The sequence below is a fragment of the Hippoglossus stenolepis genome, chromosome 16 (genome assembly GCF_022539355.2).
Source record: "Hippoglossus stenolepis isolate QCI-W04-F060 chromosome 16, HSTE1.2, whole genome shotgun sequence".
Classification (NCBI taxonomy): Eukaryota; Metazoa; Chordata; class Actinopteri; order Pleuronectiformes; family Pleuronectidae; genus Hippoglossus; species Hippoglossus stenolepis.
The window spans coordinates 8,764,046-8,789,135 of NC_061498.1; the positions used below are offsets into that span (position 1 = coordinate 8,764,046).

At 43.0% G+C, this 25,090-nt stretch overlaps 1 protein-coding gene across 7 annotated transcripts; it reads right to left on the minus strand.

The window, feature by feature from the left end:
- Window positions 1–150: 150 nt before the first annotated feature.
- Window positions 151–25,036, minus strand: sun1b (Sad1 and UNC84 domain containing 1b). 7 transcript variants are annotated; one of them, XM_035180287.2, is made up of 23 exons: window positions 24,702–25,036; window positions 22,410–22,507; window positions 12,039–12,233; window positions 11,596–11,843; window positions 10,405–10,662; window positions 10,154–10,288; window positions 9,307–9,435; window positions 8,436–8,519; window positions 7,679–7,789; window positions 7,398–7,517; window positions 7,178–7,271; window positions 6,370–6,428; window positions 5,572–5,768; window positions 4,997–5,272; window positions 4,801–4,893; window positions 4,183–4,274; window positions 3,925–4,069; window positions 3,495–3,809; window positions 3,279–3,363; window positions 2,589–2,704; window positions 2,238–2,405; window positions 2,060–2,152; window positions 151–1,962 (listed from the first exon to the last, which is right to left on the minus strand). In XM_035180287.2, the coding sequence occupies exons 2-23, from the start codon at window positions 22,490–22,492 to the stop codon at window positions 1,846–1,848; spliced, it is 3,213 nt and encodes a 1,070-aa protein (XP_035036178.1). In that variant the 5' UTR covers window positions 22,493–22,507; window positions 24,702–25,036; the 3' UTR covers window positions 151–1,845. The 7 variants fall into 7 exon arrangements, with proteins under 7 accessions (XP_035036178.1, XP_035036177.1, XP_035036180.1 ...); XM_035180286.2 differs by lacking the exon at window positions 24,702–25,036 and adding an exon at window positions 22,952–24,677; XM_035180289.2 differs by lacking the exon at window positions 24,702–25,036 and adding an exon at window positions 22,755–22,937.
- Between the last annotated feature and the right edge of the window lie 54 nt (window positions 25,037–25,090).

A 25,090-nucleotide genomic window follows, 5' to 3' on the forward strand; every position in this document is an offset into this window, starting at 1 on the left:
AGGGAAAAGAAGTTCAGTCCTTTGCAGGGTCAGTTCTGCTAAATGAAGTTTTAAGGATGAGCAACAGTATCGAACAACAGCATCGCATAGTATAGCATAGTAATAGTAATATTCGTTTTTGGCCATGATAACATTATTTATGGAAGTTTCTTCAAAATTAAAGTCTTTATTGGAATATATTCCAAAGCAGTTAAGTCATCTCATGACTGAACAAAAATAGCCATTTATCTTTAAAAAAAAGAAAATAAAGTCCCATGATGGTTCAAAAATGCACTGAATAGCTTTGCACAAAATATACATAGCAGTAAATCATATATTGCAGGAACTAATTGACTTGTTAATAAATAAAATTGTGAAGAAAACATTTTTATACATAAGATTTTAGACTTCCCCATATTTGTGACCAAAAGTGGTGACTACACAAACCCTCATTTAAAAAAAAAAAACAAATCGTGAAGACCTTGCCAAACATTTCTCTAACAGGTTATTGCAGTGCATTCTCTGACACTACCCCCCCCCAAAAAAAAAAACAACAAAAAACACAATGAGTAACAGTAGAAATAATAGTAATACAATAATGATGACAGGATGATTTCTTATAAAGCAACACTGATAAAAGCAGATATAAAGGACCAACTATCAACAGTAAAATATACAGATTACATTCCTTCAGGGTTTCAGAATAGAGGGAGCCCGTGTGAGGAGGACGTTTAGAACTGAGCTCGAGGGACAGAGTCTCCTCTGGATAGAAACGGAAAAGAAAAATCACACTTGTCAAACAGGAGAAGTTACATTATTTAGGTTTCAACATTGATTTGTAATTTGAGGTCCAGGCACAAGACTCAAACTTTGGGAGAGGACACACTCTATAATGTAAATCCATGATGCATGTAAAAGTTTAACAGTATCGTTCTGAGAGAGTCACATGCTAGCATCAATCCTGCAGTCCATCCATCACCATACACATATTCTGACAAATGTACTTAGTGTAGAGCCTCTTAATATTCCAAACACAGAGCGCAGGTCAGAGGTCAAATATAGTGTTTCTGTTTAGTTAAAGGACGACTTGCATCAAGCCTGTACTTGAGAAAACATTCAGAGCTTGTCCATAGGCAGCATGTTCAGTTCAAGGAAGAGGAAATTTTACTTATGGCTATGTGGATGTGTGATGCCAAACTTGAATGTTGTGAACCTAGCGTGTCCAGTATAAACCCACAGTGAGTGTGGTGCAGTCCAGCAGGCCGTCCACGCCGCTCAGTTAAAGCCACTGCTGAGACCTGACAGCGACAAAGGGAGTAACGTGCCTGGACAGCGCCACAGAAAAAGGTGCATCCTGACTCTACCAGGACAATAAAGTTAAATAAAGGTAATTAACAACAGAAACCAAACCAGACAGAGATGCAGTGTGTGAAGAAACAGCGGAGATGAGTCGACTCCCCCATTTTAGGCATCCACCCTCCTGTAGAAGTGGAAGGTGCCAAGCGGGGGGATGGATTTGCCTGCTCAGTGGAGCTTGGCGCCCTCGCAGGCTAATTCAGTGCAACAAACCTTTTACAAAAAGGGGACTGGAACTTTTAGCTTCTTCCATGGTTCTATTCCTCTTCTGCGACATAAACAATCCACACATAGACTTTCCAGTGATTCTTTCAGTATCAAAAAACATGTTCGTGATTCCGTCCGGGCACATTCCTTTATCAACCCACAACCTTTGTGTTTTCATGGCTTTCATACAAAAAACGTCCACAAAGTGCGACCAAGTCCCCTCCATTTCTAAGAAGTCGGCAAGAGCTATGTACAGATCGGGTGATATGTCATATATGATGAGCGTGTACGGTAGTGGTTGGTTCACTGAGACCGAGGTTCTCCGTGGACTCTGAAGCGGTACAGGCAGGTGTAGTCTGGGTGACCCCAGTTAGACAGCACCCGCACCTCGATGATCTGGAAGGCTTTGTCGTTCTGCTCCTGAAAGAGAAGAAAGGTGGAAGTTATTCGGAATTTGGTCACAGATGTTGAACCCAATTTCTTTGCTAATAGATTTTGGAAGTGCTTCAACAGTTACCATGACAGGGAACGTTTGCAGTGACTCCCCATCCTCCTGGTATGTGTAGTGTCCCAGCAGCTTCCCTTCCTCTTGGTACTCATCATCTAGACCCTGAATATGAACAAAAAATAATCGTTGGTGCTTGCTTTGAATTAGCAAGTGTCCATCTGTCAGGCTGTATGTCAGGATTTCTTACGTAGACAGTGAAGTTGCGAGGGGCGCTGGTGATATTTCCAGTTGGAGACAAGGCCTTGGGGATGTGCTCGAGGCAGAAGGACGTGGGCAGGACCCTCAGGGACAGTCGGATCACCAGATAGCCCTGAGAGCCTTTAAATGCCCAGCAGTTACCTGGGTACACATCAGGCTGAAGAGGAGAAGCAAAGGGACAAAATCAGTTACATAGGTTTGTTAGTTGGTTTTACTTCCCACCAATCATGAAATAATAAGAATTCTAGTTCAGTCACATTATAGAAATCTCCCCACTCGAGAGCTTGGATCCAACGTCGTTCCATTACCAGCAAAACAGAAAACTCATAGTGAGGCTCACCTGGATGACAACACGTGGGGACTGGGAGAAGTACCAGAGTGGCAGGCCAAACAGACTCATGAGGGCCGTCTTGGTCTCATATGTCTCAGAGCAGCGGGTACTGAGGATACTGCCACCTGCGCGCACACACACACACACACACACACACACACACACACACACACACACACACACACACACACACAGTCGAGTCTCCATTACTACATTGATTTGTGCTGATGTTCACGGTGCACATTCATTTATGAGATGTGACAAACAGCTTGTTGTGTATTTCAAGATTTAAGTCTTTATTAACAGCATAAATTGCAACAGGAACTAGACACTCAGTAGAGCACATGTCCTCTAATATAACAAGATTTAAATTCACTGGATACAATATTTTTATTAGATTTTCTTGAGGAATCAAGACAAATGTTGAAACCTAAACCAAAATAAAGTGAAAAACTATTTCCTGGATCCGCCCCCTGATCCACATCCACCCCAATGGATGATGCAGATTCAAATAGAAATACTCTGTCAACATTTAATAATCATCAATGATTTATCTATTATAAGCCCGGGTCCAGATAGGACAGCGACTGGGTCTGGTCCGCAGTTGGCCTATCAGTGACCCCAGCATTACAGGGTTAACTACTGACTTGTATCAAGGCCCAGGATCAATGTGAAATAAATGTGAAGTTTCCCGCTTACCGCCAGACTCCAGGGCGTAGTCCACCAGGCCTGTTCGATCATAGGAGTAGAGCCTCAACGCGTTCTGGACAATCAGCTTCACTTGCTGAGGAAGAGACCATGACACAAATATCAGCCTCAAACACACAGCAAACCAATGATCTTTACAGAACTCATCTTAGATCACGTGATAAAGTCAGACGATGATGTGGACAGTAGGAAGTGAACATTCATTACCTCTTCTTTCAGTCCCTCAGCAGAGACAGTGTGCTGGACACTCCCAGTTACCGTCTTGACGATGGTCTTGGCTTGAAACTCCGCTTCGCCCAGGGTCTCAGCTCGGTTAAGCTCCAGCTGCAGCGACACGTTTCTCAGGATGCTCAGTTCTAGTGCGGCCAGTGAGGCCTGCAGGTCCGGTGTGCTCACGTAGCGCTGGGACAGCCAGTACATCAGAGACTCGGGGACCTCTCCCTGCTCCTCTCCTGACCCACCACTGCCAAAGAACAGAACCTGCAACTCCTTACGCACCTGAGAGGACACCTGGGCTGTGATCTGGGAAAAAGAGATCAACAGACATAATGGAAAAACGGAATTCAAAGGAAACAGTACGTCTGAAATATCTCCAGAGCAAGGGGCAGACTAGGTCGATGTTATCTTTGTTAGTTACCGTCTCCCGCAGGTTGTCCAGCTGCTCACACCTGCCCTTGCATCCCACAACACCCTGCAGGTCTCCTCTTATTTTACTCAGCTCCAACTCAAGTCTCTGCACCTCCGCGAGCAGAGCATCATGGTCCTCCTGGTTTACTCCCACGCTGAGTGAGAGACAGAATCTACATGTGAGCTGTCAGAGTCTTGAAGAAGTTTCTTTACAAAATATTTTTAAAAAGAGGAAAGAATGTGAATTAATGTCTCTGGGTGTTGATACCTGATAGGTGCCGTGGGAGCTGCAGCAATGACAGCCTTTTTCTCCTTTGCCTCCCTCTCGTGCTCAAACTGCTGCTGCTTCTGCTGCACCTCCTACAACACATCACGGATAAGCATTGCTGATGATAGCAAAGAAAACACAAAAAGAAAAGCCCCACTTTCGTAATCCAGACACCCCTAATAACAGATTCTAAGCTGTCGCAAGAGGGAAAAGCGGTTTTGCCCCGTCGACCTTCATGATGAAAACTTTCCATGAGATATTTGATACAGAATCTCTGTTCAGATAAGGCACAAAAACAACCAGATCAGCCTTCATACCCGGTTGTCTGTCCTCACTTGTCTCAGCTCGTCAGGATATTTTGTCTATTTAACATGGTTGCCTCTTTAGTTGTGATGCTTGTCCCATCATTTTTACACCATTATAACATTTTCCTCCCAGTTAGTTATTAGGTCTTTTGCTGGTTTGCTTTTCCATTTCATCCACTGGGTGTTTACTTTACATTTGGGCTGTTTAAATGATTTATATTGAAAAAGTGCCAATGCAGTAACACTGGTACATTTACTATTAAAACAACAACTGTTTACTAAGCGAAAAAAGGAGAGAATCTGCTGTTTATACCTCAGTCTGTGCAGCCAGAGCTTTGAGCAGCAATTCTAAATCAGCCAGCCGCGCTGCCCGACTCTCTTGTTGTTGTTTCTGCTGCTCTTCACTCTGCATGAAACAGGGATAAAGAGGAAAAAAAAGTGAGATGCATGTATATTTTTAACCTCTTTTAACCCAAATATTTCAGGTAGAACAGAGTTTCTCCTTTCACCTGCACCCTGTGTGTGTTCTCCTGCTCCAGCTCTCCACGCAGGATGCCCAGCCTCTGCTCCAGCAGGGAGGACACCCACAGTCCCAGGCTCTCCCTGTTGGTTTCAGTGTGTATGTGCTCCCTCAGCGTGCTGTAGAGACCCAGAACGTCCCCGTGACGCTCCTCCTGCTTCTGGTCCCCCTGCTGGACTTGCGACCACAGCAGAGCAAGCTGGCGTTCCACACGTTCAAGACGCTCCAGGTCCACAGAGGAGACTGCCATGGGTGGAAGGATCGGCTGAAGAGGAGGAGCAGAATGAAGGAGTCAACAAAGAGGAGGAGGAGGAGGGTGGAAATGATGTAGGAAAAAGAAAATACAGTTTTGTGACTTAAATACAATCCTGCACTGCACCAGACACAAGATGGCATTTAACTCTAAAGAATGTTTGTGTAAATTAGTAAAAAAAAAAAAAGAAGTATGGTCACTTCAAATTCTTCGGTTAAAAATGCTACAAAATGCAAGATACTGATTAAGTATGTGGTCATTTATACACATTCATTAATTGCTTTATAATAGTAGTTTGTTAATTATCTTACTGGTGCCTGTGAGACTGGGGTGGCTGGGGTCCACTGCAGGGGGGTCTCTGGTGTGGGAACAGAGGCGGGAGCTGGAGCAGAAACTGGCACCAAGTTAGACAGGAGAGTCAAGGGAGACGCACGTCGCCACTCGGTGAGGTTTATAGCAGGGAGGTAGGCAAGTAGGGCAGAAGTGGACGGACCCCACCACCATAAAGCTGCATATAGAGAGGAGAAAATAGAAGTTAACCCTTAATCATAAACTCAAAATACAGATTTTACAACAGGAAAAAGCACATGCCAAATTTTCTACATGTGTCATACTAAGCATTAACACTTATTTCATCTACTATTTTATCTTCCAAGTGATTTAAGGAGGGGAAAAAAAATCAACATTCAAGGAAGCATAAAATGATTGATTAGTTCACAAAGTCAAGATTCATTTATATAAATCAGGATCATAAATCTTACAGCTTACGTCCCTGTATCTTTAGACTTTCGAATAAGGTTAGGAAAAACTCCCCAACAGATCCCTCTTCTAGGACTGACAGACACGCAATAGATGTGGTGCATCACAGCAACATAGTAAAAAAGTTTGTGTTTCATTATGTACATGCATGTACTTGTGAGCAAGGCTCAACCACAGAATGGAGAAACTCACTAGAAGCCCAGAAGGCCTGACCCCAATCTGATACTGGATTTGCTCTGGAGATGTGTGCTGGTTATAAGGTCTACTGCCTCACTGCAGGCTGCATTTTCTCTCTAAGCGCTCACTACACTGTTACATGAAAGGAGCATTGAGGGTTCTTGTAAACTCACCAAGGAGGAGCAGAAGAGGCAGTAGGAACAGCAGGAGCTTCCAAAGTTTGGGAAGGCATCTAAAACAAAGAGTCACACACTGCTCAGATTAACACACAACATAATTAACACAGCATTGTTTAAAATGTGCTGAACAACTTCAAAAAGTACTGGTACACAAACTGAAGTAACTTGCATAAATACCATCAGTCTATTCTTGAAAAGAAACAACTCAATTATATCATCTTTGTTAAGGCCTTGAAAATGCTGTAAATCACGTGTTAAACATTTAATAACTTCAATAGCTGATTGTTTTGGGCAGAAAAAAACAGTTGCAAACACAACAATGAGAAAATATCACTTTAGAAAGTCAATCCACTGAAATCAACAGTTTCTTATTTGCGAATAAGGCAATATTATCATTCATTTGGAGTCAATGTTTCAGGCCACTTGATGGAACAAAGTCCAATATTCACTGACCATTTCAGTATTCAGTGGGTTAGTTGTGCTGTTGCCATTAAAAATGGTTCAGCTGGTCAGAAACGTTGCTTTTACAGCAATGAGACTGAATTAAAACAGTAAAGTTGGCAGCCAGACAGAAACAATGAGCTGATTATCATCGAGGAAAACAGCAGATTCCAGTGATAAATCTGAAGTTTCTTCACTTTGAGTGACCCCTTCACACAGCCATGTTTTTTTTTATGAAAACATCATTTAAAACAGTATCAATATTTTGAAAAAAATGTAGATGTTAAAAAATTGAAATTCTCTCTTCTGTGTATTGCGATAGTCTCAGGCTCAAAAAGAAAGAGGGCCGACGGATTCTTACCGTGTCAGAAAGAAGACGTTGAGAAGACACATGACAGACACCAGCTGGTACCATCCTGTTGCAAGAAACCACACGAGTCCCCTGCCTGCCTTCTCTGGGCAGATTGAAAACATTTTTAGAAACATTTAGAATGGGAATGAGAACATGATGTGACCATGTTGCACGAGAAATGAGCAGAGGATGCATTTTTCTAAGTAGGTGAGAATGAAGTGTAGCAGACCTGGAGCTGCCAGGAGCATCCAAAACAGCGAGAGCGACTTTTGAGCCACTGTCCCGACCCCTGAAGCCAAAGCTTTGCCCGCTCTCACCACACAGTATCCCGGCTGCAGGAGGCAGTAACCTGGAAGACAAGATGAGAGGGAGGAAAATGTATTTAATTCAGCATGTGTGGTTCATATATCCCAAAAAAAGGGCTGAGTTAGAAACCTATCAGTACTAAACATATCATTACAACAGTATATTAACAGACTGTCAGCAACATCAAGAGAAGTGGTGGTTAACCTGCATAAGCTAGGACGCTCCACAGCGCCCCCACAAGGCGTCGAGGCCTGGAGGACTGTTTGAGGAGGACGGTGTGTGTCTCAGAATACTGCTTCCCTTTACAGTCATCACCTGCGTGTGCCAAAATGATGCATGACAAGCAAAAAACACAAAAAACAAAAAGGATGTGTAAATGAACATGTGAACGCATCAGAAGTGGAAAAAAAAAACTGGAATGAATAAAACTTCAAAATTATAAGTAAATCATGACAAAATAAAATGCTTGTGCATGCATGTGTGTGGTGGCACACCATGAAGAGCTTGATATAAAGAAATAACCTCATCGCTACAATCATGACTGACAAACACCTTTATTGTTCCTTCTTTAACTATTTTACTGCCCTCAATATTTAAATCTGGCACAGAGTGGGAACAAATATTGAACTCTACCATGAAAAGTCATCTCATGAACCAAAAAGCTATTTTATTGTCAACTATACTGACACTGTATTTTGGGGTTATTTCATTTCCCCACATTTTTATGAATTTGGAGTGATTTCCACTGGTCCCTTGAAATAGATTTGGGCTACAAATTTGAGAGGAAGAAAAGCATTGGCAGGTCATGACGGTCAACACACGCTGCTGACTAGTTAAAGCGGTTCACACAACCTCTGCTCGCTGGTCCTCACACAGGTCACGCATATTATTAACTCTTGTCAATCATGGCTACCACAAGAAAGAGAGATGGTGTGTGTGGTTGTTGTGTGCATCTGCTTACACAGGGAACCATTGAGATTAAGATGTGATGCATCCTCAGTCACCAGATCCTTGACATTCATGCTTCCACAGAAACTTGTGTGAGCTGCAACATACAGTACATAAAACGCATTAATCTAAAAAAAACTAAAACATGTTGTGTGAGAAAAAGGTGACAGAAGGAGAGCGGTTTGAGGAGGGAGAGTGAACGCACAAGCCGCTGCCGTGACGTGAGGAGCTCCGTCTTCATGAGGAAAATGAGAAGAGGTGCATGAAACCACTTAACTGGATACACACAACGGAAACAAGAAGAGCAGATAAAATGCTCCTGCAGCTAAGAATGAAACCAGCTAAAATCAACAGGATGCTGGAAATAAAACTTGACCTGCTGTCAAACACTGTGGTGCAGGGAGAGATGTGCGCTGCACGTTAGCCAAAACTTGAATTTTGTTTACAGACTCTGAAGAGCTTGAAACCTGCAGATTTATCTACAGTCAGAGTCTTTCTAGTTCAGCTCGAGTGATCATCATCTTCATAACCTCATATGAACTCGCATTAAAAAAAATGCAAATTATCATGTGACCGTTTCGTCTAAATTCAGGAGTGTTTTGGTTGGTGTGGGGTCTTAATTTTCTTCATAAATAGAAAGATAATGTGTGAAAGTGAAGGTTGGATAGAGGAGAAGGAAACAGTGATTCTTCGAAGAGCCATTTAAAAAGAATTCTACATTTACTTTTAACCAAATATGAGACTCCTTTTTTCTTATTACAAAAACGCAAGAGCAAAAAAGCAGGAGTGAAATTGAAACAAGAAAGTTCATCAAATAGAAGAGCAGCAGACGAGGTCAGGAGCTGCGACCCTCGACCTTTGTCCCTTGTAATAACAGCTGGTACCTTGTCCTTCATAGCCATTAGCTCTGTAGCCCATCATCCTGTGGAGAGTGTTCTGCTTAAACAGCCACAGTTGGGTCACACCGGAGGACACTGCTCGTCTCATTGAGGCCGACAACGAAGCAAGAACACCTGGTGACACATCCGTCCACACTCGCTGTTAGTCAAAATGCACACTTGAGGCATTGCTTGAGACACAAAGATCGGCAGATAAGATGACGGGGGAAGAGAAGAGGATGACAGACACACCCACTGAAAAAGCCATGGATAGCCCGATTACAGGAAAGATAATAAGGTAACATGTGAAATAGAAACAGACCAGGAAACAGACCAGAAACATTAAGAAGTAGAATGGCACTTAATGGAGCGCATACCTCCAACCAAGGCCCAACAGTCCCCTTACATCCCATGCACTCAATGTGCTTATTTCTTTAATCAAGATCCATGATTTATTCCCTGGGAAAACAGAAAATGTTGACGCCCCCTATCTTGCCCTATGTCAGAAAAAGTGGGAAAAAATCCTTAATTTCCACAGCAAAATCTAATGTGTTCTTCCCTGACACATACTGCATCCCTAAACCAAGTTTTGTGGTAATCCATCAATTCGATTTAGAGTAATCTACCTTAAAAACAAACAAACCAACCAACCAACCAACCAACAAATGGACAGGGGTGAAAAGAAGCCCGCTAAGGTGGAAAGCAGAGAGTGGACATTACAAATTATCTGCAAAAAACAAAGAGGAGCCAAAAATGAGTCCGTTTTTTCCTCATCGACAGCGAATGACAGAAGAAGAAAAAGAGAGAATGAAGAACCATGAGTAAAGAGCAAAGAATGCCTCTTCTTGTGTACCTTTTCCTTGAGAGCTCCTGGCCTTTGAGCCCAGCCACAGCACATTGTTGAAGACCAGGGTGACTAAGGACACGATGGGGGCCAGGACTCGTTTGCTGTAGCGTATACACGTGTTAGACACAGACATCAGGACACCTGGAAAGACACACCACCATCAATTATATTCTCATCGTCACAGCTGAATTAAGATATGGACACATCGTGAGTGGAAGATCAATATGACATTTCAGTTCACCTGGACAGCTTCTCACCTGTCTTGTTCCTCCGACTCCTGTCTCTGGAGTATATACTTGTGAAAGTTAAAGACGAGGAGGAAGGGCTGTCAGTGGAAGCTTCTGCAGACTGAGATGATGACAACGGCGACGACCGTGTGATAAGTGAGTCCGTCTCCTGAGAGTGCAAAGAGCAGTCTTTGCAGATGTAGCCGTTAGCGAGCGAGGCGTGCGACTCTGAAACGCTGGCGTCGCCGTTTACGTTTGATGAGCAGTGGTCGGTGCCGGAGCTCTTCCCTGAGGGAGAACATTAGAAAAGAAAAATGAAAAGGCAAATGGTTCAATTCACAAAGTATTAAAGCCATAAATAAGAAACAAAATATGAAAGGAAAACACTGCTGGGGTTATACTGAGCTAGATCTGGGTGGTTTAATTAACTGTATATCAATGCATTGTATTATATATTAGTTTATAATCTTCATCTGTATCTGCATAAAATTATAATCAAGTACAATTATGAGCTACTTGAGTAAAAGATGAACTCATAACTGCATCTGTTACACAGAAGCAGCAACAATCTCACTGTTATCAATTATCAATATTCATTATAGCAGTTTGTTCAGTGTTCATTAAGAGACATTAGAACAGTAATGCATTTCTTTCTCAAACGTGTACTTATAAGTGTGCTACTTTCTACAGTTTATAGTCTATTGTAGATTTGTGTTATAATTTCATATCCTTAAAATTATTATATCTTAAATTCATTTAAAAGATGCTTGAATAACTTCAAAATTTTGTCCATGACCTAGTTTGGACCTGGTGTTATCATCCATCCTGAGAAGGTTGAGACAGATTTTTACTCTTTTCTGTGTCCATACGTTAATTTGTTTGCGGCCGCCACCACAATATCAACCCTGACCACCAAATCATGATTGCCACTTTTCTTAAATTGGTAAAAATAGCAGCACAAATTGATTAATTAATTCAGTCCCTCCTGACACCATTCGGGATAAAAACAACACAATTTGGTCTTCACAAACACAAATGAACTACATGATCATTTGCATACAGAGCAGGGAAGTGATATCCGATTACAGGAAGTCACAAGAGACATCGAGGACACATTTTAATGTCAGATGTGAACAGACGAACTTAGAGCTGTCCAATTGCAATCAGATCTCTGAGGACGGATGTTAATACCAGGTCTGAATACTATGTTCTACAACTGACCCCAGTGACCACCCACAGACATAGAGGTGGTGGTGGTGGTTGTGGTGATGGTGCGTCGTTTCATTCGGGACTGGTCCTGGATGGAGCTGTGCAGGGAGGCGTCGGACACCGTGTTGCTTTCCTGAATGCTGCCGCTGTTGATGATCGGGGTACTAACAGCTGAGAAGGAGAGGGTTTTCCTCGGGGTGGCTACTTGGCTCAGAGATAGAGACAGTAAGTTGGACTGCTGCTTTTTGCTCCGCAGTGTCCTGGGAGAGCAGAGACAGGAAACAAGTAGAGATGTGAGTGTTGGTGCGTGTTAGGGAGTATGACTGAGGCAAGTTGAGACGGCTACAATGATATAAACTCAAATGCCAAAAGACAGAGATAAAATTGCAGATCATTTACTGATACTCTCTGGTAGAACGGCATGCGAGAGAGATAGTACCCATCGTTAGTCTCACCGTGTCTCTCTCCTGGTGCTGGTGTAGCTGCTGCTGTTGCTGTGGTTCTGAGAGGGATCGGCCAGGCTCTCGTCGCCATAGTGACCGGCAGTGGTCTGCAGACGCAGGCTCCGCCGTGACATCCTGGGCGACTCGTACACAGGAGCAATCTGGTGCTCCTTCTCAAACTCTAACGCTGCTGTGGAGTAGCTGGAACTGAGAGAGAAGGAAAGTGGGGGAGATAGAAGAGGAAAGAAGTTTGATGTAAGGAGGTATTGAAACGCAGGTCTGATCCACAGAAATCCATTTTAGAGACAAACAGACCTCAAGTGACTGTTAACCTTGAATCAGAACTAAGTACTAAGTTTTTTTGTTTAAACACAAACAAGAAAAAAACACAGCAGCAGGCAGAGCTTGTTCCAGGCAATTGGCAGTGGGCCTGACAGGAAGTGACTCACTCACAAGGAAGGCAGAAAACAATTAAATAAAAAACAAAAGACAGTGTGTCTCTGAAAGTCAAATTGAAAAAATAAGTCAAGTAAAAAAACCCAAAGTTATGCAAGGCTAAAAAGAAAAAATCTACGCTCCTCATTTCAATCCAAAGCCAACCGCAAGTGGAAACACACCATGAAGGTTGTAAAGTTTGACTTTGCCCTACTTCCAGCAGCAGTGAGTCACTGGGCCACACCCACAGAGGCAGAAGAGCCCAACACAGAAATGAGAAACAGGCAACAGGGCAGCGATCCACTGGAAAGTCTCTGGAGCAGTTATAGAAACTACTTCCACCATCCTGCTGAACTGACTGTGTCAATCTTATTTTCAACACACATTTGAATTTACCTACAGCTTATACAACATGGCAGGTGCTGTGTGATCCCTTATTACATGAGAGATTGAACTAAAATGATCTGACCATGCTGCGCTTTCTCTGCAGGCTGTGTGTACTCGTCACTGGTTGTTCAACTAGGTCGTTCAAGCTGAATAACTCCACAGACGTGCAGGGGAGGGTGGATGAAGAGGAGGGGCAAAGCTTTTTATCTGTCGCTGGAGGAGAGAGAACAAACTTCCTGTTAGACGCTTGGAACAGAGGGACCTTCCCAGTTAAAACAACAGCTGTTTGGTTTGGAGACATGAGCACAGAGTGGCCCTGTGCTCAGCGGCAGTATATCAAGGCAAAGCATGTACTGTACATGTACAGTATATGTGCACGATGCTCACTGGAGCCTCCCTCCGGCTCTAACCCCAGAGGATTACACACTCATACCAAGATTCAATTATGTGCTTTCGTCTTCGCCCCGCCTCCTGCTCTAACTGGCTTTTCTCTGGGCACATGACCGGGGCAGCACCTTTCCTCTGCATCCTGAATATAAGTACATGTGCAAGTGTTCCCTCCTTTTACTCCAAGCACAACAATATTAAAGGTTCCAAAGCTAGTAGACCATCATCATGGTCTGTTAAACACAACACTCTGGCATACAGTCAGGCATACGACTTCATCATTTTTAAAATAAAGCTGAGACAAGGAACTTTCACTCTGCCAGTAATTGTCTGATTATTCAATAACTCAATCGGTCTATAATTATCCCTTCATTTGTGTAAATACACAAACTAAAGTGAAATGGTTGCAGACGTATTAACTATGCAACTCCTGCTCTGTGCTCCGCGACCCAAGAGTCTACGCATGCGTCTGTGTGTGACACGCCACTCTCCTGGTCTTTCCCAGTCACATTGCAATGAGCCAACATGCAGTCACTGAAAACAGGCAGAAGGAATGTAAACACGCAGTGGTACCATCAGATATGTATGTGCCATAGGGCTGAGCCAAATGCAACAAAGCTTTGACTGTTGCCATGGCAATAGACGCCGAAATACGAGCAATAATTTGTATCATTGTTATTATTATTTTCTATCCGTTAGCTATTGCAACATAGAAAAGAGGCATATGACGAATTATGATGAGTTTTGCAAATGGCCTGGAAAATGATAAAACGACTGAAGTTACTGTGACCCCTTTGCCAACAACACATATCTGTGTATATCTGTATCCAACTGTAGACAATGTATCTCTACATGTACTGAACTGCCTGAGAGGAACAGTTTCACACCAGTAACAGAAGAAGCAGAGGCCATGTAAGGACAGTTGAGCAGAGAGTCCCTGTGGATCCCTGCAAGGGGACGGCATGGGGACCATGGAGGACAAAATCTAAGTAGAGGAGCTAGATAACAAACAGGGTGTAAACTACAGATGAGCCAGGCATCAATTTTCCATCACGTCACACTGCTCATTACATTCAAATATCAGAACATAGCTGTGGGGCGGTTTGTTATTGTTAAACTGCTGAGAACGCAGAGTTTCAAACTCACAAGAATGAAATTCCTTCCAATGGGTCGGAGGAGCCCAACAGTTACTACAGCTAGTAAAGATTGCTCACAGTTACATCCTCAGCTAAGAACAACAAAGAACACACAAGTTAATTCATCAGATCATAAAATACTGGTTCAGCCTTCACTGATAGTGTCACAGACTGAATGCCTGGGGCGTTGAAGCCCTGTGCAGGGCAGGGCACGTCAGGTCAGGGTGTGATGTGTGAGAAAGAAAACACACCTGTCTGTCAGTGTAGCCTATAACCAGGTGCACAAGTTAATTTAAGCTTTTGCTCTGCCGGACAATTTATGAGCACAATTACACACAGATCACTTTCAAGTGATCTCAGACTTTGGGACCCCAGTAGAAATCTTTATTTGAACAACACAACCAATGCTCCTGTATCCGGATTTCACAGAACAAAGTGTGTATCTCCTAAGCAAACATGTCCTCCTTCAACAAACTAAAACAATCCATCTACTAATTCCAGAAATGTCTGTCTGTGGAACACATATCGAGAACTGTTCATCTTATGGGCTTCTCTCTTGGCATGTGTATTCATGTTAAGCCAAGAAGGTGCAATTTGGACACATGATATGTTTAATATTAATATACAGGTCGACCAGCGCTCTGTAGCAGCAGCACCCGGGACTCATCAATGTAAATGACTTTCTAGTACATGACAACAGCAACAACAAGTGATTGTCCAGTTCTGCGTACTGAGTCGAGCTTCACTTTGAACTTTGAATAAACAGGTGAGCAGCTCTCTGTGCAGCAGCAGTGGCCTCTGGGTTCTGCAACCAGTCTTTACTTACTGCAGAGTTTCAGAGATAAAGCTGCAAATATCTTTACCATAGGCATAAAAAATTGAAATGGCCCATTCCAAACAGGCAGGTTTTAGAATGGGCACTGTACTATGGTTTTCAAAACAACTGCAGATCCCAGCCTGTTGCATCAAGAGGTGCAAACAATGTTTCTTTGGTCTGGTCAGTTTTTTTCCACTTGCTCTGTGCATCCAAACTGGTCTGTGTGCTGCACTCTCCCAGGTGGCTCCCACAGCCCACGTGATATAAATGAGACGGACACTGCGCTTTCAGAAGTGAGTGAAGAAGACACAGATGAAGACAGACATCTGTATAGAGTGTATAGAGACATACAACATCTCCATCCGGACGTTCAGCTTGCTAGAGGCTCTCCTTACATAACACTTGGAGCTTGGATGGTCTTCCCACAGTCAGTGGGCACAGCAGCTTTCTTACAACACACAACTACACGTTGGGTAGATTACATGGGAGTTAATGTGTTAGCGGCTTGTGTTTTGCTGTTCACACACATTATTTATACAAAGCAATATGCAATTGAACAGGGTGGGCTACAAGGTTACTTGGAACCAGAGGGTGATGCAAGATACAACAACACTATCACAACACAAGACGATGTACAATGAATAGCAAAGTACTGAGATGCATTTCATAAACTACCTATAACAATTAAAAGATTTAGTTGATTAATTGTTTGCATTTGTTTCTTTTCTTAGTAAACTTTAGATCATTAAGCTTTTGGACCGTTCATCACACAAAACAATTAATTTAATTCTATTTTTCTGACATTTTATAAACCAAATAAATAATTGTGGAAATAGTAAGAAGATTCATTGAAAATAACAAAACATAATCTCTGGTCAAATCTCTAGGATTAAGAATTTACATGACTTCAGAGCACATATGCACAACTGAAATGGTACAAGTGCTTCCAGACAGCAACTGGGTCTCAGCCATTCATCCAGGTGTAAATGCAACATTAGAAATGCGTGTGTGTCACTGACCAAGTATCTGCCTGTAGGGTGAAAGCCCCATCGATTCAGATTCGGCTCTGTAGCCCGCTCGTCGGGATATCACGCCCTGAAGTCAAACAAGTAACTACATTTTTTTACAGCAGCTGCCAAAACTGCGGCAAAACCAGTTTGTCATCATTTCACTGAAGACATATTCTGCCACAACAGAGGAAAAGTAGCATCACTTCTGGCGAGTCCGCACTTTGCTGCCACTAAAGGGAAATGTGAAATGTGAAAAACCCGCCTACTGCCTCTGCTTTGCTTAGTGTATGCAAAAACAAGATACCATTCCAACTGGCACAACGAGACGTGACAACAAAAATAGGTTTACATGGAATGAGGTAGTTCTTTACCACCCTCACAGTAGATGAGCTTTGCGTCTGAACACGTATGCGTCACCGGAAAGATTCAGGAACTAGGAAATATTTTGACATTTGTGCGTGAAAAATTAAATGATGTGCATTATGTTATGGTACAGAAACTGATGTTATGACGGGACCCAATCAGGAATTCTGGGATGCAAGTCTATTGCTCAACAACTGCCTCAAACAACCTTTGACAAAAAAAAGCTCCAGGACACTTGCCCTAACCATAAAACCACTTGCCTAACCATAAAGCACACCTTAAATAGAGATTATGGACACCACATGGGTTGTAAATCTCAAAGTGAGGTTAAAAACCTATGCAAAATGCTGGTCTTGCACACAAAAACAAAGCAAAAAGACAAAGGGGCACGTTGCTACCAAAGAAACTGAGGAGAAGCAAAAAATGTGTGGTGGCTAATCAATATCTACTGCATCGTCTTGAGTTCCAGCTTCTTGTCCTAGTGTGCAACGGATATAAACATTTTACATGCAACAAAACTTTACACTTGTAAAACTAAACAGCCTGGAGTCAGACATTAGATCTTCAATCACGTTTGTGACATTTTCCACCGGTGAGTTGGTAATCTGCCATCTCATAAAATGACATTCGTTTGGCCGGCTGCATAATCCAATCACAACCACATAAATGAGCTTTTCTCTTGTGTCTCTAGTACACAGCACAGAATGTGATTAATGAAAATATTGCAAACGCAAGCAAATTTGGTGCCACTGCACAGAGTTGGATCAGTGCCAACAACAAATAATTGTTGAGGCTTCGGGTGCTGTAATTGATTGAAGTGCACTGAGTATTTTGTCACCCATTGTCAAGATTTGATTTAGATCTCCTGCCTGCGGCAAGATGGGAACACGCTGTGTTCACTGAAATTATACTGGGCCACTGGAAATCTGTGGTAAAAATATCAGTTCAGAGCGCAAACGTAGTAAAAGCTGCCTTCCTGCTTGCTCAGAGCGTTACAGAGTGGAGAGAGTCTTCTTTCCCATCGGAAGCTGAGGCCTATATTTAACTGGGAGGCTGGGACAGAGCCTTTGGATTTCCATCACACTATCTCTGGGTGGCTAGGATTTGGCACTGTGATTAGAATTATTCCGGCCCACCCTCATTTTCCCTCCTGCAGACATCACTTTCCTTCTGCCCAACTCCCTCTCTGCCGTGTCCACGCTATAGCATTATAATGTGCCGTTTCATGGTTGCTATGGAGACCGCTCTAAACAGCTCCCTGGCTCAAGAGAACCTATGATCATCACTGTCATCAAAGTCTGGCTAATGTAGAAATAAAAATCAATTCGACATAAACGATACTCATCCTCATGCATAAAAGGAGACACATTTGTTATTTTTTTCAATTTGCCTGCAAAATTCTCTGTCTTTCTGTTTGTGGATCACAACAATTCCACATAAGCCGTTTATAGACATGACCTCCGGGCAAATCTCAGAATTGGCCACAGAGTTTACCCAGAGTTTGTCTTTCACACATGAACAACACAGCTGCAGGTTCTCTGCACAGACGCTTTCACAACAGCAATAAATCCTCTGCTTTATTCAGGCGAGAGGTGGAGCGGCCGGGAGCAGCAGACCGAGTCACGAACTGACGCATTAACTCTGCTGCGTAGATTACGTGATTTTGTTTACAGCACCCCAACACTGTCATCAGCTCTTTTCACCACAAACCCTCTTGACAGTTGTCTTGTGTTGTTAAGGGCCCTTGCAGCAGGTGCAGTTTCGAATTTGGTGCGATTTGGACATGTGATGCATCCAATTATCATAAACTGTTAATGAACTGATGGCCAGCGCTCTGTAACAGTGGCGGCTGGGACTAATCAACATAAGTGATAAGTTGATCACGACAACAGGCACATTTCAGGCTATGAAAACTTATTCTCCAGTTCAAGCTAACCAAACTTTGCATCGTTGAACAGCTCTTTGTGCAGCAGCTGTGGCGCAGGTTCAGGGTTCTGTGGACTGGAGTCCAGCAGCTGCTCTTTCCTTACCACAGCATCGCCATAGACCAAACAAACAGCCTGTTCTAAACATGTCTGTTTGCACTAGTATAGTAGCAGTAGTATAAAGAGCAGTTATAGAAATCCCTGCACCATCAGGCCTTTAAATCTCACAAGCTATAAACATGTCACAGGATGACTCTCCAAAATCCAGCTGCTGTCGTTTGCTTGGTACTCGACTGGGCCATGTTCTGCAACACACTCAGACCAAATGTCGAAACAGCTGTATCAGCACCGTGAACAACAACTGTCCAGCTGGCACTCCATGAACTCAGATGGTGACTTGCATGAATGGGTCTCTCAACAATAACAAAAGACTAGTTTGATGATGTCATGAAGCAGCGAAGGATCATGGGAGTTGTTCTCTTCAACACTGACCATCACCATTGCTGATTAAAATCTCCCTGATGCGACTCTGGCTCAAATCATGTTCACGGATGGGGAAATGTGTTAAAGTTGTATTCACATTACGCAGCAAACGGGAATGAATGACCATGATCCATTACGAGTAACCAGTACAAACAGAAGAAGGGTGTTTTTCCTTAGTCATACATCGTTTGCCCCTGGAGGTAGAGAGACGGGAAAAACCACGGGTAACACAGATATGTTGCAATTAGAAGGCGAATAAAATTAAACGTCTTGTTACCTTCAATAAAATCTGCGATTTCTTTGGGTTTGATCATTATTGGAAACATTTTGGATAATGTGAGTACACACATCAACAAAATATATAACGCAGGTCTAGTTGTTTTTAGAATTGTTACATAATATATACATATATATAAGTCAGATAGAAAAGAAGTCACTTTAAATTAACAGTCGTGATTGAGTTAGTTTCTACAGGGTGAACTTGAGTTTGTACAAATGTACATTAGTTTAGATGAATTATCAGCTGCTACTATTTGGCCAGCCACAAAGAGTATACTAGATAACTTGATAAGTGCTGCTGCTTACTACTGTCACACTTCAGTGATCACTAGTGCGGGGAAAACACTCAAAGCAGAGGCCCCAGCCCTACTGACCCACTTCCACCATCATAAAATATGAAGGGTCTGTGTGAGTCAGTACGCAGCACACACACCTGCTTTCTGTGAAGACATGGCTGTAGTCAGCCCGGCTTTCAAGAGGTGCAACAGCTCATTACTTAACTGAGAGAGTAAAGAACCACTGGACAAAGTCTACAAGATTTCCCTTACTGAAATCACTGAATCACTGAATCACACAAGTAAAGATAAGAGCAAGAGCAGTCTTGAGGGCAGAAAACTCCTGTTTCACAAATATAAACCTTAATGGATTATAAATCTATGAATAAAAGTATTCCCCTCACTGTGTTCACAGTATTTATTTAATTAACACCAGGTTGGTGGTCCGTGTGTAATGCCCTCTCCCTGGTATGTGGGAGTCTCCAAAGAGAGAGTGTGGATGGAAACAGGACGCGATTGGCTGGCCTCCTCTCCCTCTTTCTCTTAGACCATTCAGTGCCACAAAACTTGTCACTGCTCTTTTGAGCTTTGACAACAGATGGGCCAACGGTTTCTGTCACCTGACCCCGTCTGTCTCTGCACCGCGAGCTTGAGATCCGCTGTCGGCCACACACACACATCCCCACAGTACATAGACACCCACTGAACACAACCAGCCACTGAACTCTGAAGGGTTGATATTTCTGAACTTCCAACAAAAAGCAAATATAACATTTACTGGAGGCTTTTCTGTTGATACAGGGATGTGTTTTGGTTCTCACGAGAGCTGAGTGATCATTAGCGTCTTGGCTGCAGTCGACACAGGCTAATAAAAACCACAGATCTCTCAACTAACTAGTCAAGAAGTATAAACTATAAGTCTAATCCTGGGATCAGGGCCACGGTTGTGACAGTGAGGTTCAATAATAGCTTCACGGCTGACTGGCCTCAAAGGGAACGCGATTAGCTTGTTCCAGTCTACCTGGCAGATTCCAGCCGGGCGCCAAACAAGCTCTTGTTCATTCATCTCACTTCGCCTCAGTCTACAGTGTGACTCGTAAGACTAGTTACTAAGACTGGATTTCACATTGCTGAAATTCACTTGATGTCATGTGATTAATGTCAGGAGGACATTAAAGCTAGGGTTGGTAATCCTCGAAAAAGCTAGCAATAGCAGGCCACAATTTGAAAACATGCAACCGATACGTCCCGCCCCCTCCCGTCGTTTCGTCAATGCTACAGCCCCAAAACAAATGACTGCGCACTGCCTGACCCCCACCTCGCTAACCTCTGGCCATCATGTGCAAGGAGACCACGGGAATCAAATGATTGGTCAGGTTTATTTATTTAAGTCCTGCGGGGGCCACAAATACCGATTTTTGTATTTTTTTGTTAGACAACTTCATTTATTACTGTCTTTTTCGGGACATGAGGAGGGTTTCAACAAATAACATAAACAGTTTTTCGGAACAACCTTACCAACACATCCTTTAGGTGATTATTTTTTGTACATTTACATTATGAAACTGCAGATTAGCTGCTCATCTCAACATGAAAACACCCAACAGGCAAATTCCTACTGTGTATCAATACCATTCCAGCAGCCTATAAAAACATAAAGCTGCCGACACATTAAATAGAGAAAGCAGGTAACCCGGTCTCTCAATGAGACTCAACTTGTTCAGCTGGATGGGAAAAAGCACAAACTACCAAGAGCCTGCTTACTGCATTTTTCATAGTGTGTCCTGCATTTCTGCAAGACAAAGCTGTAAACCTAATGACAGGGTTTGTTCAAACTTTGATTTTTTTTTAACATGACATTTTCATACCCTCACTTAAACGATGGGAGGCCTCTGCTCACAAAGGTCATGCAATAACTCTCCCTTTCCTAAAAGTCAGAAAGTGAGTTAAGCACAGGGGCAAAGGGATATTTCATCAGCTGACACCTGAAATGCCTCCTTCTGCACTTAGACCTCAATGGTGACAGCGCTGGAGACAACATTCCTCCACATGCACAGACCTTTCTGGTGAAGTGTCGACCACACCTACAGTCAGAGTTTTTGCGATGAGGAGTACAAGAAACAATGTGTGTATGAGGAGCACTATTGGAGAGGCTCATCTTCCAGAAACAATATTAACAGACAACAATCCAACACCGAGTGCGAAGCCTTTGACTTCTGAAATGCTGCGGAAAAGTAGGAATGCAACTTGATTCGACAACACAGTCTGTTTTTACCCTGTGCAAGCCTCTCCAGTTCCCCTCTAAACATACAAACAAAACTGAATCATGAGGCCGAGTCATCAAAACCACAACCACAGGATTTTTTAGAGGGGAGTACACAGATTTACAAAACTACAAAAAGTTTAAAAACAATGTAATCAAAAGTAAATCACATATTTCATGCTACATGTGTTTGTAGAGTGATGCCACTTAAAACCGCAAATCTAAGAAATCTGCATCCTAAAGCAAGTACAGTTGAGTCATTGCCCTTAAAGATCTTCTTTAAACAGAAACACAGCACACCAGGAGTGAATGTAATACATACTTTGGGATAATTTGGCAGATATTATATGATGTGAGTAAACTGACACCAGTTACTATAATTGCACCAATAAAAAAAGATTTAAGACCAGAATGAATATGAGGTAACTGGTCGATGCTAAACGTGAACAGCATTAAAAGTGATTAAAGAGCAGCAGCATGGTGTCAGGGACTATTTTGCTTCATGCTGATGAATGATCTGCTGACTTGTGTCACATACGACAGACTGGGTGGAACTGAAATACCATTGGCCTGACTGTTGAATGCTGCAGCCAATGCACGGCAGCAGAGCGCTGAGGTCTCACCTGAGAGAGTAGGTGTAGCCGGTGTTCTCTGGAGCACACTGTGGCGGCGTATATGTGTGCAGCTGCGAAAAATCCATGGTCATTCTTCTTTGTTTAGACTGCAGGAGTCAGGATGCAAGGAATAACACTCTTTAAGCAAAGCCAACATGGTAGAGGAAGGATAAGAAGCAAAAACTTCCATAAACACTCACAAAAAAAAATAAAAAAGCATGCACTGCCTTGTTCAGCCCGTCTCTTGCAAAAAATAATTGCTGCTAATGAGCTCAAGTTCTGCCGCTGTGAAACTGGATTTTTATAAACAGATTAAAAGCCACATTTTTACATTAAATTCAATACAGCACTGACTTTTTTTCCCTGCCTCTTCCCAAATCAATTCTAGCGCTATTCACTGGGCTGCTCTCCAAGAAAACACAACCGCCAGTGACTGCTACGCAGTACAGCCATGTCAGAGAGCCCAGCCGGGGTAGGCCCTAATGAGAGCTGCTGGACATTCCTGTTCCCCAGGAACACAACAATGCTACTGTGGACAAGAGCTGGCCAACCTCTTCCTGCATGCTGGCTCTGGCTGGAAGCTGACAGAGGCCACGGACGCCACTGAAGCTGTAATGAATGACTTGTCTCTTCTCTCCCGGTCGACAAACAGGCGGCAACTGACAGGAATGGCTGGTAGAGACAGGACAGCGGCCGTGACGATCCTCTCTCGCCTTTGTATTAGGCAGACTCCTCACATGGACAGCTACTCCTACAGTGACTACTTGAATAAGCTCCCCACACAGAAAAGGCAGTATTATGAAACCAAGTAAAACAGCGAGGGGTTGGGCTGAGTTTTCAGCAATGGGCGGGAAACAACAGGTCTGAGGGGTTGAATCCTACTTTAGGTAAACAGGCTGTGCAAATACTCTGTCACCATAATACATGTGCGCTTTATTACCTAGCTAAACCAAATGCAGTCTAATAAAACAGGCTGGAAATAATCATACCTTCATGAAATAATAATGTAATTATTATATACATAATAAAAATAGCTATTTAGCCAGTTCATGTGAAGCTTTCACCCTTGCTCTATACAACATTAGGAATGCAAAACAGATGGCTTTTCTTAAAATCCACCAGCAAAGGCTCCATAATAATCTTAATCAAGTTTCAAATCCCTTTTCAGCCGAAAAGAGGGATAAACGGAAACGAATAGCCAAAAGACACGAGCGCTACTTTAATTTGACCGGGATTAGTGTGTGTTTTTTTCTCTTTTTAACTTGGGCAATGGATCAAGATGCAAGCCTCAATATGGACACTCCAAAATTAAATAACAACCTCCTGTGGTGCATCAGCTAAGTTAGAACTGCTGCAGGATGGCCTGAGAGTATGGGAGAAGATTCCTAATTAAACTGCAGTCTGACCACAAGAACTCAGTAAAGAGCCATTTATGTTATGCAGCTTTTATTTTAGAATGTGACCAAATCATTTTTAACAATATTATGGAACTTGAGCTCATCAGTCAGGAGACAGGTTGAACAACAACAGACCATGTGGACACACACACACACACACATTCTCAGTTAACTCAGTTATATGTCTAATGAACTGTGACAAAAAAGAGCAAAACCCAGGGGGTGGAAAGTAACTAAATACTCAAGTACTGAAGTACTGAAGTTAAGTACAATCTTAAGGTACTTACTCGAGTATATCCATCTGCACTACTTTATATGCCTACACATTTCAGACAGCACCACTGCACATCTTATATGATGCATTGTTATAAACAATGAGCATGCCAGTGACACATTTTCCACAGTCCTGTCTTTCACCTCACGTCTGCTTTGCTGGCTCCTTTACGCAAACGGCCTGCGACGCTGCAACACTGCAGATATTAATTATCATCATTATTATTATTACACTGAGATACATTTAGTCTAATAATAAACTGCACATAGTGGCCAGACAAATGGCACATAAACCATTCTCACATTGCCCAGTGCTAAATTTAGACGCCATGTATTTAGTCAACACCGATTTGGAGCCTGGACGCACTGTTTCCATTTCTTATCCTAACATTGGACATTTACAAGGAATAACGCGCAGCCACTGGCCTCTGTTAATGATGGACACGTTAAATGTCCGCTAATGTCGCAGATGTGTGACAGCCCGCGGTTAGAAATAAGGCCTCGCTGCCACAACAGCTGGTAAAGGAGCGCAGCAAGGACACAATAAACCCCAACAAGTGACACATTCACTGCAGAGAACCGCAGCCACGCTACCCCATGGGCTGTTATTTGCGATAGTACGTCAACTTGCCCGCGTGGTTAGACTCCATGTATGTTGTTATTCTTCAGGAGCGTAATCCACGGGAACAAGATCCACACGTTACTGTCTGCGTAGACGCGCCGCAAACGTCCGCCAGCATCCCGACGCACGGAAACCCAGCGGTCACTCACTGCCGCGGACCCACGGAGCCTCCACTTTGGGTTTTGCAGCACAAAGACGCAAAAGTTTGCAAGTGGCCGCTGAGTGTTGCGCTAGTGCACAACTAGCAGAACTCCAAAATGGCTTCCCTGGCGCAACAAAGCCAGCAGGACCGCTGCCGAGCTGATCCTCCCACTCCCAGCGCCTCCATTGTCGGCCACAGCGCACACTTTGAATCTATTGGACGAAAAGCTCCGTGTGCTGAGAGCAGCCGCACTATT

Coding starts and splice junctions, on each gene's coding strand:
- sun1b (XM_035180286.2), bottom strand. Junction 4,070..4,182: donor GCTCCCACGGCACCTATCAG/GTATCAACACCC, acceptor TCTCTCACTCAG/CGTGGGAGTAAACCAGGAGG. Junction 2,705..3,278: donor CTACGCCCTGGAGTCTGGCG/GTAAGCGGGAAA, acceptor GTGTGCGCGCAG/GTGGCAGTATCCTCAGTACC.